At 44.9% G+C, this 18332-nt stretch overlaps 2 protein-coding genes across 16 annotated transcripts in view; both read right to left on the bottom strand.

Annotated features, from left to right (window-relative positions):
• Positions 1-5356, bottom strand: part of tnikb (TRAF2 and NCK interacting kinase b) — a 35616-nt gene extending 30260 nt beyond the window's left edge. For 10 of the 12 annotated variants that reach the window (XM_029116194.2, XM_029116199.2, XM_029116196.2 and 7 more), the window contains exons 1-2: positions 4921-5354; positions 2654-2719 (exon numbers count right to left, since the gene is read on the bottom strand). In XM_029116194.2, the coding sequence (XP_028972027.2) occupies positions 2654-2719; positions 4921-4977 (123 nt within the window). In that variant the 5' untranslated portion in view covers positions 4978-5354. Of the gene's footprint in view, positions 1-2653; positions 2720-4920 lie in introns of all 12 variants that reach the window. The other 2 variants (XM_020041708.3, XM_029116204.2) reach the window with 2 other exon arrangements.
• Positions 5357-7913: 2557 nt separating this feature from the next.
• Positions 7914-18332, bottom strand: part of pld1b (phospholipase D1b) — a 33354-nt gene continuing 22935 nt past the window's right edge. For 3 of the 4 annotated variants that reach the window (XM_029116314.2, XM_029116312.2, XM_029116313.2), the window contains exons 14-26: positions 17406-17591; positions 17044-17242; positions 14181-14318; positions 13033-13151; positions 12819-12932; positions 12508-12618; positions 11906-11994; positions 11205-11318; positions 10900-10949; positions 10605-10769; positions 10243-10396; positions 9966-10083; positions 7914-9849 (exon numbers count right to left, since the gene is read on the bottom strand). In XM_029116314.2, the coding sequence (XP_028972147.2) occupies positions 9625-9849; positions 9966-10083; positions 10243-10396; positions 10605-10769; positions 10900-10949; positions 11205-11318; positions 11906-11994; positions 12508-12618; positions 12819-12932; positions 13033-13151; positions 14181-14318; positions 17044-17242; positions 17406-17591 (1782 nt within the window). In that variant the 3' untranslated portion in view covers positions 7914-9624. The remainder of the gene's footprint in view (positions 9850-9965; positions 10084-10242; positions 10397-10604; positions 10770-10899; positions 10950-11204; positions 11319-11905; positions 11995-12507; positions 12619-12818; positions 12933-13032; positions 13152-14180; positions 14319-17043; positions 17243-17405; positions 17592-18332) is intronic. The other variant, XM_029116315.2, reaches the window with a different exon arrangement.

The following is an 18332-nucleotide window of genomic DNA, read 5'->3' as shown; positions in this document are numbered from 1 at the left end:
GCTTCTGACCTGGGTTATGTTTTATAGACTCTGGACACAGCTCACATGCATTTATTTATTACTACAGTTTGTACTCTTAAAATGTTCACCTGGCACAGCCAGAAGAGGACCAGTCACCCCTCAGAGCCTGGTTCCTCTTTAGGTTTCTTCCTAAGTTTTGGAACCCTTTTAAGGAGTTTTTCCTAGCCACTGTGCTTCTATACTGTTGTTGCTGGCTCCTTGGGGTTTCAGCTGGGTATTTTATAAATGCTCTTTGTGACAACTGCCGATACAAAAAGGACATTCAGAATTATGTTGATTGACTGGTTGATGGACTGAATACATTTTGGTCTTAAAAATGCCCTCTCAAGTATAGTAAAACGACCGTGTTTTTGTGTTGAAAAGGACACCGTGCTCCCTTTTCAGGTGTCTTGAGAAGTACAAGCACATCTTGGTTGGGACATGCCTCGCATTCCTTCTACATGTTACCCTGCCGACAAGACCCCACACGCCGGACAGAGACAGAAATTGTGGGGGAGAGTATGTAAAAGTCATCCAGCAAACAGCTAGACAAGACAGAAGCCAAATGTTCCACAGCTTCACGCTAAATGAGTGCAACAAAAAGGCGGTGCACCAGCCCAGACCTCCTTGTCACCTGACAACAAAAACAGAACGATAAAATATGTCGACAACAAGAAATGACAGGCTTTGCGGCATCAGCCTGGCGGCTGAAAATAGCATAGCATCCCTAGTTCAGCACCAGTGTACACTACAAGAACGGATATCTGAGGAAGCTACTGAATACAACAGCACGGACTGACCCTGTGCATGTGTACCAACTGCACACTTTACACAGTTCATATGTAAAATTTGTTTCCGCGGGTGAGTCAGTTGGAGGGTCAGCCTAAATGTGGTTGTTCCTTTCCAAATGAAACCGCGTCCAAAATGTATTCGTTCATATGTTGGGAGTAAGATTTATTTGAAACAATTATGTAGGAAACAGCATGGATCCGGTCATTTCAAAGTTGTGGATGGTCTCGAATAGCTTTTTTAGTCACCCACAGCTCATTGCTTTGCATTACACAGAACTTGTGGAAGACTTGATGCTAATGAAGCAATACAGACCAAATTGAGGCGTGACACTGAAATAAAAGCCCTCCAAAACATACATTCATTACCCACTGTCCCGAGAAGTGGATTGGCACTCATCTTAAATATATTTCTGCAATATGAAGTTAAAGATATCAATTACGTAGTTATATGTTGTTTTCTTTTTTTTTTTTACTGTCAATCCACCTTCTCCATCTATCCACCTACAGCGCCGGAAAAAATTGAGACCACTGCAACTTTTTCTTTCCTTTCCAAAAAGTTTTAAGTGAGGAACAGAAGCGTTCAATTTGCAGTGGTCTCTTTATTGTAACCCTTCTCACTCAAAACCATCCTTTTCTACTTTTTTGGAAAGGAAGGAAGAAGGTGCAGCGGTCTCTTAATTTTTCCCGGAGCTGTATATCTATACTAGTGCATGATAACATTCTGGACAACCCCTCACCGCTCACTCCCACTCAGAAGGCTTGTGAACGATCAGCAGAAAGCCGAGTACTTCAGCAGGTAGTATAAGTATTTATGATATACGCTATAAATATAATACAGTTCAATCGGGCAAATATATTTGACTGTGTTTGTTGGGTTTACCGAATGAATCGTGGAAGTGCTTAAACCATGTGGACTAATGAGTCACATAGGTGTGCCTTGCTATATAAAGTAGAGGCATTCAATACAAAATCTGAATGCATGAATGTACCATATAAATGACCTAAGTGCCTTTAAATGTGTTATGATCATCTGAGCCAGAGTTTGTGTCCCATTATCTGAGAAAACGTCATTTCTTATGGGGTCCCCCCATGTTCAACAGTTTCTTGTGTTTACTGAACAGTTTGCAAATATCAAGTCACTGGCAGACCAGTGAAATGCCAGGAAGGTCATGCTACAATATTATCACAACTATTAGACAAAACAGGTATTTTAGAAAACAGGCCATAACATGGTTAAAAGGTTTATATATATATATGTCTTAACAATTCAACAGTTTAGACGAAGAGGTATTGTTTGACAAGTTGATTATTACAGGCTAATGGAGAGCTAATTACAAAGAGAGGCTTAATGAATCAGGGCATATTTTACAAGAGAATTGTGTACTTTTTCCTCAATAAGATTGTAGCGATTAGGTCCAAGCTAGACTTTATTGTCTGTGACAAGGAACTAGCAGTCGCAGTGGCCCTTTCTAAATATTCCACTAGAGTATACAAGAAATTTAGTTGTGACCACCAACAGTAATATTCTCCAGACTAAGTATGAACCAGCCTTAACCCACCTGTCTTTCTGATGAACAGAAACACACTGCAGTATGTACAGCAGACCCAGGACTGAACCCACAAGCTAGCAGGCATTAAGTGCTGGGATTTGGGTCTGGGACCAAGGCCTAGTTCAGGACTAGGGCCCTGAAGTGATTTAGTATTTTTCTGTCACTGACAGTTTTTACAGGTCAGTGGAGAGTCAGAGAGACAGTCAGCCCCCCCCCCCCCCCCCCCCCCCCACTGCTAATCCGAGGGCACTTGGTATGAGTCAAAGCACAATCCTCTGGGAGGCCGACAGTGTGGTGAAGAATGTGTCTTACCTTGTAGACCTGCCCATAGGTCCCATTTCCAACCAACTCCACTAGCTCAAATATACCAGCAGGGTCCTGAAGGAAAAAGAGAAGAGGGAACGTGAGAGAAATAGGAGAGAGACCAAGAGAGAGCGAGACAACGAGATTGGTACAGGGAGATAAGAGAGAGGAATTAGACAAAAATAGAAAAAAAAAAGGGGGAAGTTAGTCAACATTCAGAACCTGTGGAATCTCATGTCACACAAACACACACGCACACACACATATTACTCACTGATCTTTATCAGCACACACAAAAGGAATCTCTATGAACTATAGCGAAACCGGAGTGAGAGTGAGAAAAAGAGAGAGTGGGTTTCAGAGGGTGTGAGCGTGTGAGAGACTGAGTGTGTTAGTGTGTGAATGCCTGAGTGTGTGTGGTGGATAGGGTAGGGAATACTACAGTTTAAATCAGACCCATGCTCCCAGAGAGGGCTTGCTTTAAATTGACATCATTTTTTTGTTCAAGGTTGAACAGAAGCCCTTCTAAACCTAGAACACTGCTCCAGAGACCAACTTAGAACTGCACCACACATACTCTCTGACTACAGTATCAGAACATTCCGCATAGCATTTGCTGGACTAATGCCGTCATCAGCTTAATATCCATTAGTGTGCATAGAAAATGTACTCCACATCGTGCTCATTTTCATGTTTCAAAACACTTTTACCCCATTCCACTTCTAGCCACGTGTCGCAGATATGGAAATATGAAGGAAACAACTCATCTGATCTGAGGGAGGTGGAGTGAGGGACAGAGAGAGAGATGGAGTGAGAGATGGAGTCTGCAAACTGTTATCTTGATTCGATGTGCAATTGTAAGGAAACCAGGAATTACTTAACAAAATTCATACAGGTTTTGCACGTTTTAAAGCATACCTATATATATATGAAGCTGGTTGCCTCACAAATGTACATTAACTCTATATGTTTTATCAATGTGCCTTTCTGGAGGCAGGCTATATGAGTCAATGTGCAGAAGGATGTGACAGATTTCTACACCTGTGCATGTGTATTAAAATATAATGTAAAACATTCACAGGGATTACAATGCCAGATGACAGAAATGCAAGCCAAAATACCCAAAGACACACAAAAACACACACACACACACACACACACATGCACACACACACACACACAGACAGACATGGCACTGCACCCCGCCTGTCATGTCCAGGCTTGTTACTGGTGCTGCGAGTAAGACCATGTAATAAGTCACATCTCAACCCGCAAGACTAAAGAGGTTGTCAACACACACACACACACACACACACACACACACACATACACACATACACACATACACACATACACACATACACACATACACACATACACACACACACACACACCGAACAATGAGGAGTGGTATGAGATTTGTTGTTATACAAGTGATAGTCTTATACATCAGCCCTCCCCTCCTAGATAATGCACACACATTCGCGCACGCACCCTTTCTCTCTCTCTCTCTCTCTCTCTCACACACACACACACACACACACACACACGACTAGAGTGCTGTGAGGCCGCTGTCAAGGACTCCCCAGAAAATCGCGAAATGGCGGAACCTGCTTCAGCTGTTACACCTAAAAGAATTACACTGTCTGTGTTTGTGTGTGTAAACCACGACAAGTGTGTAGGCCACAGCCTATGCCCGTCCTGTGTGTGTGTGTGTGTGTGTGTGTGTGTGTGTGTGTCAGGGGGCAGCGGTAGGCAGCAAGACAGACAGCTTAACATCTGCCCCAAATACAAGAGGGCATTATTAGACAAACACACTGACAGGCCCAGGGCTCCATTACACCACGTTCCAATTGTTGAGAAAAAAAAAGGCTTTCTGAGGTTCTAACGCGCGTGGGAGGGAGCAGCGATTACTGAGGAGAAGCGATGAGAGTACACAATCACCGACTCTTTATCTGAATCCCCCCTTCCCACTCCATGTCGCATCGCTTTAGGCCTATAGCAGACGTCGGTTGATCCACATCAAATGTGGTCAGCAGATGCTGTCTCACGGCCGTTAAAGGAAGAAATCACCCCCAAAATAATGACAGTAGTATGTGAACAGAGGACATCGTTAATGAGGAATGGGGCAGGAGCTCGAGACGCCGCGTCTCATTCATACAGCGCCCATTTTATTTCGAGCGCACACAAGCACGCACAAATAAACGCGCGCGCGCGCACACACACACACACACACACACTAACCATACACACACACGCACGCACAGACCATTTACCCGTAGCGCTGACAGGTCTATCTCATCCAGGCTCCGGGCAGGGGAGTCGCTCGCCATGATTCTCTCTCAAAATGGAAGCTTCCTCTCCGATCATTTACCGAGAGGAGAAAGCCCCTCTCTGCTCCCCTATCCAGCCGTTGGAATGTCCCGATCCCTGTTAAGCGTCCGTTAGTAATATTCCGTCAACAATGGGTAATATAATACGCTTTCCGTTGGATCCTATGGGTGGCTCCAGACACCGATGTAATCCAGGTGCTACATGCTGTAGGCGGTGGCACGGCCCCCTGCACAGGCGGATGGTGAAAACACATACACGCACACTCCGCGAGAGAACACAACTACGCACAAACATACACACAGTGTTAAGAAGCAAAGCAGAGCAGCCTGGAACAGTGTAGCCTCGACTCGCGCTCCCCGGGAGTAGCCTATAACTGCACGAGCAGCGGGCGGGTCTCCTGGAAACAGAGACGCCCACAACGTCACACACAAGCAAGCGCGCCGACAGACGCAGCGTTTGTTGTTAGACACATACTAGCCCACCCATTGAAGCGGTATGAATTAAAGTGTGCCTTGAAGATACAGTAAAACATTTCTATCGCATTTCTCTTCCTCTGTCCGTTGCATTTTTGTAGGCTACATGTAGCCTGGTCTACTACTGTGAAGGACTAGCCCATGTTCCTGTCACCACCACCGCCACCATAAACCTCTTCATAATCTGCATAATCATTATCGGCAGTAACAACTGCTTCATCGCAATCTAACAACAATCATATAACAACCTAAATCCTAATTATCTAAACTTTTCTCAACTCGTAATTTGCTGAAGTCTGTCTTAACTCCGGACTACAAAATTATTCTCGTGAAAGTGTTTGTGAATGCGCGTTTTTTTCACACAACATTTATGCTCTGAGAACCACGTTATTCGTTGTTGTGCACGAAGCGGTGTTGAATGTGAGCAGGTCTGTCTTGAAGCAGAATTACTCTCCTATGGAAGTCTGGTAATATAAATAGAATTTCCTGCTACAGGAACTTGACGTTCGCTGGCATCCTCTGGTGGAGGGATGAAGACCGTCAGGAAAGAAAAACTGGGACAAGAGATGGAGAATGGGAATATGAGTGAGAGAGAAAGGCGGAAGGCCAAAAATAGTGTTGAGAGTAAATGGGGGAAGAGACAGACGTATGAGTGAGCCGTGTTGGGAATAGACAGTAATACGTAGAGGGATGAATGTTAATGAAAGACGTTAAACAAGATCTTCCTGAGAGCAGCGCTTGTCTTGGGATAGAATATGTGCAGGAACTGACAAATCGCACAATAGACTACGTTCATCAAAATGTATGTGTTAATAATGTTTGTTCCGTTAAAGTAGCCTATCCCATACGGCTCTTTTGCCTTAAAAAGGAACCGGAACGGTGTTTGCCCAAAATTAGAAGTACTGCACCGGTAAGCTGTTCCTGCCCAAGTCAAGCACTGCCTGAGAGGAACACTGAAAGTCGATTTCCCATGGGAACGAGATGTTCAACAGAGATGGGACGTGAAAGAGACGGGAAAAATGTCTGTTTTCAGTTGGATACACACATGACTAGAGACTATGTGCTACATTACAGGCATAGTTAGACTCTGGTTGGTGTTTTTCAGTATTAAGTTCACTGGTGTACTCCTAGTTCACCTAATGGTCACCTGGAATGGACACACACACACACTTACTTGAAAACAATTGCAAATATTTATGGTGATAAATATGGGATTTGTTTTATTGTTGGTGCTGAAATTCCAGAAAATGTCCATAACATAGTGGCAGTAATAGAGCAATGACAGTGTTTTACAGTATTTGTTTCTCACTAGGCAGTTGTTTAAACATTGAATAGATAATGCAATATACCTTTGATATGTGTTTCTTCTTTTTCCAATTTCAATGTTTACAAATTTCATCATCTTCATTATGGACCAATCAGATCTAAAAAAAAAAAACAATACTTTGCAAGAGCCTAGCTCAAACAAAATGGCTGCTAAGCATGCAAGTTTTTTCCTGTCCACCAGCACCACAACGACACCAAATTGAACCATGCTTTCAAACATAGCTAGACCAGAATCTCTGAGCATGTGTACCAAATGTAGTCTCTCAGAGCCAAAATTGCTAGCACAGACCAGTGATTTAATATCAACATGTTCATTCTGAATGGGAAATACAAACTTCAAACACACATTTTAAGCCCAAACAAGTGTGGTCCGATTGGGAGCACCGCCTTTGAAGTGTTAAAAACCCCACTGGACCCTAAAGACATTGGTTCAGGTCCACCAAAATGTGTGTTGAATGGATGGGGCCAGAGATCCATCCACTCAAGAGGGTCAAGAGGATCTTACACTTGTGCTTGTTGTTTGTTTTTCCTCCGATTTGGCATCCCCCACGACCACTTCCAATTTCAAAAATGCCCCCATTCCCAATCATGGCCTTGCTTCATCGCGACAATTCCAAAGCATCTGTGGAAGGGTTGCATGCCTCCCCCGATACACACGTCGCAGAGACGATGTGTTTTCACCTCCACCATGTGTTTGCATTCACCTCCATCAACACATGGTGGAGGGGAACGCTTTCATTTGGGAATTGTGTGTACTTTTTGCCAACCACACCTGACGCTAAATCCGGTTAATAAGGACATGTGGTTATTCAGTCCACAGTGGTATTTCTGTCTATGTCATCCTGTATTTTCTTGACTCCAGTCAGAGTTATGTAATCTGGAGCATTAATTGAGAAAACAATGAGTCATCTGTCTAACTAGGACAGCCAGACCAGAGGTATAGATGAACCGCGAAAGAGATTAAACATAATTATAGAACGTGGGACCACCCTTGATAAAAACAGAAACATGTTTTTAGTGCCCCCCCCCCATACAGATCTGCTTAATGACATGAAGAAACAAGTGCCAGAGAAAGAAGTGACTTATGAACTGGCAAATATCTTGGTTAATCTTGTCACACACACCGAAACATTGAAGAAAATCAGATACGTTTAATAGTTAATATTCATCTCAACAATGGACAAATAATTTAATACATCATAGATCCTTATTCGGGACAGTCTGTGCAAAAACGTGCAAATTCATAGAAAACAGGCTGAGAAACATAAAACAAAACAGAGAAATGGAACAAGGGAGAGAGGGAAGAAAGAAAAGGACAGACGGAGACCAGCAGACAGAGTAACAACGTCGCGATTTGGTCGGTACTATCTGCTCTCTAGACAGCTACAAATTACTCCCTAGAACGCCTCTCGTACCAGAATCGTCAGGAGTATTTTGCTCGTGACCACAGTCCAGTAATTTATTGCCAGGTGGCGTATGAACTAAACACATACCAGGCCTAGTTTTAAATGCGCCGACCCCGGCTAGCTTTCTAATGACTGTATGAAAAGTTATCATAAACGTGCGGCGATATCTCAATTGCTTTACATTTTTTCATTTTAAATGTGCAAATGCAGTTATGAATGCTAAGAATTAGAATGCTAAGAGTATCATACAGAACAAGGATATATGGGAGATCTTGGGGACTGTTATTTTAAAGAGTGTCCGGGCATGTAGAGAGACCTAAAGCCACACTAGTAAAGGGTGGTTATTAAGGTAACATTCTGGAATCCGCAGAATGAGGAATAAGAAATGTGATAGAAGGTCTGTTGCTTTAACATGTTCAATAATTGGCACTTGTGTTGAGTTAGAGATATTAGAGAAAAGTGGAGGTGTTAATCTTATTGGTCAGTTAATGCAGCAAAGAATTACGCTCCTGTCAATCAGTGTTAACCAATAGTGCTTACGTTGTCTTATGCCGTCATGCATTTGCTAAGCTAATCGACCAGAAATCCCTTGTAGAGAACCAGGATAGTCAAGAAAGTTGAATGTACATAATGTCACAACTCCAAAACCATACCACATTACAAATAATAAGTTACACGTCTCTGAAAAAAATACAGTTGTTTAAAAAAAACTAAAATATATATAGTGCTTATGTTGGTTCCATGAGCTAGCATCCAATTGACATTTGCTCCTTTAAGTTGTAAAGTTCTAGTTCGTACAGTTTCCCAGAATGCACCACGTGGCCCTTTGACAACTCACCAGTAACCTAACCAAAATTCATTAACACGATCTCAGTGAAGTTTCCCATCTACCCAAATATATCGGATCGGATTGAGCTCATGCAATTTTTTTTTTAGTGTATTTGGGTTAAGGTAAAGAAATGTTGATGTCGAGCTGAGATGCATGGCATGGGCTCAGACCCTCCTCTCTCACCTCCCTCCCAGAGTCCAAAAGTCTCTTTGCCTCCAATATCAGTCGTTGCGCTTTTTCTCCAGCCCTTTCTGTCCCTCTCTTTTACTGTCTTAGATCAGTGTCATCAAGCCTTGGCTTGTTTTCATTTAAATATCTACACAACAAGTTCCTGATCTGCATTCTTTAAGCCCTTAGTGTTGCATAGTGTTAGTAAATGGTAAAGAACCGTCACACAGAGTCATTTACAGTACAATGGTAACCCTTCAGGTATACACAGACATGCCTGGGTCAGGTCACACCATTAATCCCTCCTCTCTACTCTTCTCCTTCTTATGTAAACATGAAGGTGCTGTCTGGCTTTCAGGCACACACTGCAAATCAGCGTATTAATCCGGATGTAGAATGTGTAGGGTGTGTGTGTGTGCTGGTGTGAAGTCTCCGGTCTCTCTCTCAGGTCCAAACCTCCATGGGGACCATGGCTTCTTTCGAGCCAATCGGAGGAAGTAAATTTTGCTCGGACAAGAAGTAGAGTGGAAACTGGACTAGGAAGCCGCGAATCTTCTTCAGCTCCTCGTGTGCGCGTGTGGGATCTTCCCTTTCCAAACCCGGCTTTGCCAGGTACCCTTCCAGTTCTAGAATGCTCCTCACATCACTGGAGGGAAGGCACCGGAACACCTGGCAGGAAAGAGGAAGTTCAAGTCAGTCCCCTCCATACTAAGCCAGGTCTAGTTAGCTTTAGCGTAACACTGAATGGGTGGCGCTAGTGTTAGCATGTCTGCACGTTTGCGCACCTTCTGGTAGATGGTGGCGTTGCGAGCGCAGGTGGTCATCCAAATGTCCTTGTAGAAGTGATCACTCACAGGGTCAGACACATCTATCGTCAGATCATTGTGGGCGCCCAGAATAGTCCTGAGGGAGGGACCAGGGAGGTTGGGAGAGGGGGGAGGGAGAGTGGGAGAGAGAGGAGGGAGAGAGAGGAGGGAGAGTTACAACATTTAAAGGGATGTATTGGTTCCTATGGGGAGATCATAAAGTAAAGCTGATGATGGCTCTCACACACACACACACCTAAAACACTCCAGGCGCAGGGTCAGAGCATAGCGACCGGCCTGGTACTTCTGTCCATCCATCACAGAGGCAACAGTCTCGGAGTCCTCAACGACCACCGCCACCTCGCTGTCGCGCTTTCCCAGCATGCTGCGGTCATTGATGTTGGCCGAACCTTTCACGTACAGAGCTCAAGTGTTAGGTGCGTGTCGGCGTTTCTCTCTTCCAGCCCTCTGTCGGTTACTAACAACCCTAACCAAAGTGAACGGATTGACCAGGAGGCCGCAGTAACGGCACTGGCCAGCAGACAGCAGTGTAGAGTCCAAGGCTGGGCTCTCGACAGGTCTGCCCAAACGTACACACGCATACCCTAACACACCCACCTATGATGACGGTGTCGTCGTCTACAATGAGCATCTTGCTGTGGACGTAGATGAGCTCCGTGACCAGGCGTCCCTCCAGTTCAGCGTGGGTCCTCAGACCGGCGAACGAGATGTAGTTCATCCACTGGTCGTCCACTGAGACGCGCACACAAAACAACAGGCACTCTAAGACGGCCACACAAAAATAAACGGGGGAGATGCACGGCCTGGAGCTGAGATAATGATAATGGTGAGCTAATAGTGCAGCTAGCCTGATGGGAACTTCTTGTTTCACCGGCAAGTGAACACAACTTACTCTCTCTCTTCAGCTGGGATGTGATGGAGCAGTCTCCTCTGATCATAGTTCTGAAGGGAAGGAGGGAGGGACAGAGAGAGAGAGGGAGGGAATTAATAAACTCCCGTACCTGCCACTTTACACACTGATGAGTCACACAGAACCAGGGCGGGGTGTACAGACAGCAGGTTGAGTCAATGTTGTGTTCCTTTACATACTTTACATGCCCCTTAAACCACTACTTGGGTTTCCTCAGGCCACCGCTCTTTGAATCACAGTTCATTAAAGCACAGCACGTCCTGTTGGTGGCTACGGGGTTCACCCACCTGTAGTTGTAGTGCATGACAGCCTGGATGGCACTGCCTCCACCCGTGTTGATGTCTCCTTCAAAGCCCGGCAGCAGGGGTGTCACCACGTACACACGGAACCGCTTGCCCTCCCTAGCGGACACAAACGGAAGAGGATGCAACATTAAACAACAGCGAGGAGTCGGAAGAATGACTGGCTGCCGGCCAAATGGTGTCCAGGAGTAACCAGGCTAATGCGCGTCGGAAGCTACGTTGAAGGAGCCGGACAGTTCGATTTCCCAACAGCAGGAGCTCGCTTGGAGCAAGGCCAAGAACCAGACACGTGAAAAAATGCAGACGAATTGAAAGAGTGCGCCGCGAAAGCGAAACGGTTGCATGCGTTTCGTAACACCAGGTGCGTTAAAAGGTGAGCTCGCATAATAATCGGGGCTGTACTGTGTAGTGTGTGTAGGCTATAGGTGTATTTCTTCATTAAAACATTTATGATTTAGCAGGGAAGACACAATGGAAAATGTTTTGCTCTCCAATGAGAACATCACTTTCTTCTACATTTTAGTACACCTTGTCAAAAATGTGAAATTATTAGCAATCACATAGTGCAGTAGGCTCTATGTGTCCAGTACATTTCTCAAATGTCTGGGAAAATAAAATGCTGCCGGTCACATTGTCCACCAACATTTTTCTTAATGGATGCCCTGGTCTTTGTATATATGTTTTACCTATAGGCCTTGATGATGCGTTCAGCGATGGCATCTCCAATCTTGTTGAAGACATGTTTGTTATCAGCACAGCTGATGAAGAACTGGTTCTAAGAGACAAAAGTACACAGGCATTTTGTAGTGTTATGTAGTGCAGAGGTGTCAAACCGGTTCCACGGAGGGCCGAGTGTCTGCAGGTTTTTGCTCTCACCTTGTACTTGATTGGTTAATTAGGTCACTGATTGGTTAGTTTCTACCCTCACCTGGTTGTGTAGGTATGAACTAGGAACCAATTTATAGGAAAAACCAAAAACCTGCAGACACTTGGCCCTTTGTGGAACCGGTTTGACACCTGTGATGTAGTGTACCACAATCCTATGTAGAGTTATGTGGTATAACATAATAGTGTTTTGTAGTGTTATATAGTGTAACATACTCCAACATAGTGTTATGTAGTGTACCACAATCCTATGTAGAGTTATGTGGTATAACATAATAGTGTTTTGTAGTGTTATATAGTGTAACATACTCCAACGTAGTGTTATGTAGTGTACCAAAATCCTAAGTAGTGTGTTGTAGCAGTGGAACACACTCCTGTGTGCTGTTATGTCATGTATAACCACCTCTATGTAGATGTAATGCTGGCTGGCCTTGATAGCGTGGACGTAGGCGTTGTGGATGGACTCCTCAGGGTACTTTATACCAGCAGACCAGTCAGACGCCGACCGCAAGATCTGACAGCGGAACGACATGGGGGGTGGGGCATGGAGTGAACATGTGTAGTACAGGCATGTGTGTATTGGTTTGTGTGTGTGTGTGTGTATTGGTGTGTATGAGTGTGTGTGTTTGCATGTATGCATGTATGTATGTATGTATGTATGTATGTGTGTGTGTGTGTGTGTATGCACGCGCGTGTTGTTGTGTGGGTGTTCACCTGTACATTTGCAGGGATGCAGCCGGGCACCTGGTATCTGATTTCTCCGGCGGTGGTGTGTGACTTGGGCAACAGGTACGGGTAGGACAGAGAGCGATACTTAGGTTTCATTATCTACAGACAGACAGACAGGGGGGGGGGGGTTAAACCAGGGTACTGGGGTGCAGTGTGTAAAATTACGTGACCCCCTGACACCTGTTATGGTCGGTCTGACCTTGCAGAAGTTCCAGCGCTGGATGAAGTGTCTGGCCACATCCCTGGCGGCAGTGCCATGCACCACGGAGCCCATGTCGTGCCACGGCATTCTGGGGTGGGTGTGTCTGTCGATGAAGTCTGAGGAGACATGGGGCACAGGGTCACGGAGTGCGTAGGCGTGTGTGTGTGTGTGTGTGCGCACGTGTGTGTAGCTGAGCATGTATGTTACTATGCAAGGTCAGATACACAGTATTGTAATTGGGGTCAGAGGTCATGTCTGACTACTCCCCCAATCATTCTCAAGGGCGTATATGCATCATTTTGGTATTTGTCTAGACCTAATGTAGTGGCTCCCAACCAGGGGGACTAGGACCCGTGGGGGTACTTGGCCTCTCCACAGGGGGTACTTGAAAACACTCATGACACCATAGACTTACTAGTGAAATTAACATTAGGGGCTACTTCAGGGCTGCTCCGAGCCAAACAAAATTCTGTTGGTGGTACAGAACTGAAAAGGGTTGGGAACCACTGATTATGTATGTATGTATGTATGTGCATATGTATGTGAATATTTAATAACAACAGTTTTTTCATAAAAATTCAAAAAGGCATTTTTTAAATGTACTTTCAAATTTCTGAATGTAAACTGTTCCAGTATGTAAGGCCTTTATGTTTAAAAGATCTTACTCCAACCTCAAAATGCACCCTTGGAATTGTTGCTGTTGTAGAAATGATTAGTGAGAGTCTGGTAATTTGGTCTTTTATATAGTGAATACAGGGGCATTTAAGTTAATGCATTTTAAAAGACATTGGCCTCAGTGCAGCTCCCTTATATCCACTCTCCTGTCATATTGGTTTTCAAAACCACTTTGTCTAGAAGCTATGGGCATTATACTGTTATGGTCATTGCATCTTCAGTTTGCTTTTCCTTACGGATATTTCCATCTCTGTCCATTAATCCACTAGCAGGAAACTGCTCCAGTTTGCAGTGCGCATTTCCAGATAATTATGTTTTGGGACTTCACTCGTATCCCCAACTACCAGCTGCGCTTAACGTTTGTAATCTAAACATCCTGATACATTACGTGACCACTATGTGTGTGTGTGTGTGTGTGTGCGCAGGTGTGTTTCGCCAGGTTCTGATGTGCGTTCAGGTGACGTACTCACCGTCAAAGGGCTTGTCCAGTTGGATCCAGTCTTTGTACACAAAGTTGCAGTAGTCTTTCCCGTGCCAGAACCTCGTGTTTCCGACCAGCTCTCCGACTCCTCCTACTTCTGTTTGCAAGCTCTGAACGGAGCCGGTTTCTGACGGCCATGCGAAGGGGAAAACAAAGGTCAGTTGAACGTCACTCAAGGGAAACATTTAACCAGGGAAAAACAACCTTCCCTGCAACACCCAGAACCAACTGCAGGGGGCAGTGAAAGCTGCACAGACTGTAAGGTCCGTGTGATCTTCATGATTTAACAATGCAGGTGTCCCCAATCTCATCTCATAACGTGCATGAACACCTGTCCAGTACATCTAACCTGGTATATGGTAAAAAACAAAAGCTAACCAGCTTGTAGCCTATTGCAACATATGCAAATGTTCCTTCACTTAGCTGCGTGGCAACTGCCTGTACTTTCATTTTATCACAATGAACACAGTCAAGTGAGGCAGAAACTGCCTTGTTCTGCCCAGAGTCAGCACTGTATCGAGGCAGCTCAGCTGTCCTGCATCATAACAAAGTAGCAATTGGTGCTTAGATGCACAAGACATGTGGGAAGGTGTTGTGGGCATAGTTTGGTAGGTTGACTAAGCCAATGCTTAGTCATCGCGGAGGGAATTTCTACCGACTTTCTGATTGGCTAACGAAGGCAAAGTTTGACCAACAGTTCCACCAGAGTAGTTACAAGAGGTGGTTTAAGAAGTTTAAATTACAGGGCCGAAGACTTCTTGGATGAAACCTTAAATGATCTGCTTCCACTCAGTGTCACATTGTCAGACTTTTGAGATCTAAGACAGTTTAGAGTGAGCTACAGAGCTGCTGCGGGCCTGTGATCTACAACAGTTTGGATTGAACTACAGAGCTGCTGCGGGCCTGTGATCGATGAGTGGTGACAAGCCTATGACCACTGCTTTGGAAGATATGCCCTTGCTTCTGGGCAAATCGACTGCTACCAACCCAAGCCTATCCATGACGTTATACTGCCGACACACTCCAGGCAGTAAAATGTGAAGACTACTAAGGCTGTTGGCTTTTATTAGTGATTGTTACATGCAATCTTTGACAGTAGGCCATCCCAGTTGTAGCATACAAATGACTTTACTGACAGTGCTAACATACTGAGTGGCTAGTGTCAATCAAATATGGTATGCAGATTGACTGGGTCATTTCTGGATAAGGAACTGTAGAAATGATAACGACGTCAAATAGAAAAACAGTTACGGTTTAAAATGTGTCGGTAGGCCTTGGATGGCCCAGCGGTTTCTGACTCCAGTGCATATGCACTGCAGCAGGGTGGGTTCAAATCCGGCCCACTGCTCAGAAACAAAATGGACAACAAGAGCAGATTACCAGTCAAACTAAATATCCAATTTAAAACAGCGGCAGCCCACCTCAGCCGACTTTCATCGTAGGAACACAGAGTGGAAGAGAAAGACTGGAAACTTAAACTTCAATACCCGAAAATGAACGTTAACATCCTATACATGGTGCACACTTGATAAGGTACTGCAATAGTGTTTATTAATAATTATTAAATGACATTTATAAATATGTATATATAAAAAATATTAATAATTAGATAGATGTTCACATTTTTCCTATTTTACACATCCTCCTTTAAATAACTGGTAGGTATATTATAATTAATGATAAAAATAAAACACAAATTGAGAGAACGTTCAAAGCATTTGAAGGCTGTTTGGAAAATTACAACAGGTCACCATCTAATTATCAGGTTCCCCTTTGGTTATGCGGATTTAAATCTGTACCAGCTGAAGAAAAGCAGTAGTGTCTTGGTGGGTCTTGACCTACTCCACATTCCTTCAAACGATTCCACCAGATAACCGTCAAAGAAACCGCTGAGGCCCTAAGCATCATTAGGTGGGGGAGGATATCTGCTTTAAGACGTGACGCAACACAAGCAAACCACACCTCACAGGGCAGGAAAACCTGAGCTATCGTTACTGTCTCAGTACACACGAGGATAAAGCACTTCACAGCACACTGGGCGATGTGGAGTTGCAAGGCAGTCAAAGCCCGACCTTCACAGCTTCATAGCCCAATCAGAGGCTAACTCACCAGCCTGTGCAAGCCCAACGGGAGGAGCCATTCTGAGCTCTGCCCCTCTAGTAAGGATCAGATTGTGTTGACTGTAGACGTTGTTCGTCCAACCTGGACACACAGATGACCATTTAACCTCTGCAACAGACTAGTCTCTAGTTCCATAAGCCGCACAGCTAAAATAATATGGTCCCTAAATGCATGGTAGTTTATGAACCCCATGAGACTAGGAGACCCTGGAAAGGATTGATCAAGCTAGCTAGCTAACTACTATATATTACGATGTGCTAGTGTGATCTGAATAGCTTGCTATGCTAAAGTTGTAGTTATTTACTGCCAAACACAATAGTGTTGGTGAGTATTAGAGGCAGCTAGGGGCAGTCACAGGGGAAGTCATAGAGGCAGCCGTAGGGGTAGTCGTAGGGGGCAGTCGTAGGGGAAGTCATAGAGGCAGTCGTAGGGGAAGTCATAGAGGCAGTCGTAGGGGCAGTCGTAGAGGCAGTCGTAGGGGTAGTCTTAGGTGTAGTCATAGAGGTAGTCATAGAGGCAGTCGTACGGGCAGTCATAGAGGCAGTCATAGAGGTAGTCTTAGGGGTAGTCGTAGAGGCAGTCATAGAGGCAGTCATAGAGGTAGTTGCAGGGGCAGTAATAGTGGTCAAGAGTTATTTATGCAAATTGCACACACATAGTGGCCTTCCATTTAGCTTGTTGGTTATTATGTGTGTGTGTGTCACAGAGATTGAGGCTGTGTGTTTACTTACTCTCTTCTAAACTCTCCACACTGTCAGAGTCGGCGTGGGCCAGTACATGTTTCTGCAGGTGTCTTTTCAGGCTGAAGCGAGACCTCCGGATCCTCCCCTGCCCCTTCAACTTGGGCTGGTCCATCGAGTCCGTCACCATGGAGGCAGCACCGTGCCCGTTGCTAGGGGCCAAACCATTATTTAAGGGGGGACCTTCCACCTGTGGGGAGGCAGGGGAGAGAGGGAGGGGAGGAGACGCGGAGAGGGGAGAGGGGGAGTTGGCGGTGTGGATGTCTGGTCCTCACGTGTACTGTGTTGGCTTGTGATCAAGTGACACTTAGACTGAGTGAGTGTGTGTGTGTGTTAGTGTGTGTGTTTCTGACCTGCTCCAGTGCCACAGAGCGCGTGACACTCCCCACGTCCGTCAGGCGGTGCTCTCTGTCATCCCAGCGGCCGTACGCCAGGTCGATCCCTCCCACGAAGGCCACTGATTGGTCGATGACAACGATCTTCTCGTGATGCGCCCACAGGTAGACGGAGGATGAGACATGGTCTGGGTGACGCATCACCTACGGGTGACGACCGTAACCATGGTCACAGTTGAAAGTCTACACACCCCTTTCAGACTTCACGTTTTGTCAGCTGTCTACATGAAGTCATCAAATACTGATATAAATAGCTATGTATGCACCTTAATTTCCCCTATGTCATTGTCCAAGTCTGTCCACCCACAAATCTCTTTAAATACAACCAAAGGGCCCAGAAGAACATTGTTAAATAGCTGTGAGTCTTTGAGACTTCCTGTTTTCTGTCGTCCGCCTGGGTCTACATAATCTGCCGCTGTATATTAGTGTATTGCATTACACAGGGCAACGCTGAACACAGGGTTTGTGTAAAGGTCTATAATGTGGCACAGACACAAGTTGCACAAGCATCCGTATCAATCAGACTGTAAGCAGAATAACGTAAAGTGCCGCAAAATGACAAGCACACCCATAGCATGACGATGCCGCCCAAAATACTAAAGGGGTGGATATCATTGTATCCGCTCCTCATAACTTATTCTACACAGCTATATGAAGAAGTGGGAGAAAAACACAATCCTTTGTTAAAAAACAAGCTTCTTTACAATTCGTTGCTAAACCTTCTGTATTACTGAGGCAGCATCCAGGCATGAGAACACTAGTCATCGGTAGGAACTGGGGAGTTTGTCAGGATCAAAAGAAATATGAACAAAGCCATGCCCATATTAAAAGTAAGAATAAATTACCTCAGTCTTTTGAAAGCCTGACCTAACCTTGGGATTAGCT

This window comes from Esox lucius, chromosome 21, assembly GCF_011004845.1.
Source record: "Esox lucius isolate fEsoLuc1 chromosome 21, fEsoLuc1.pri, whole genome shotgun sequence".
Taxonomy (NCBI): Eukaryota; Metazoa; Chordata; class Actinopteri; order Esociformes; family Esocidae; genus Esox; species Esox lucius.
This window is presented reverse-complemented; position numbering and strand designations above follow the sequence as displayed.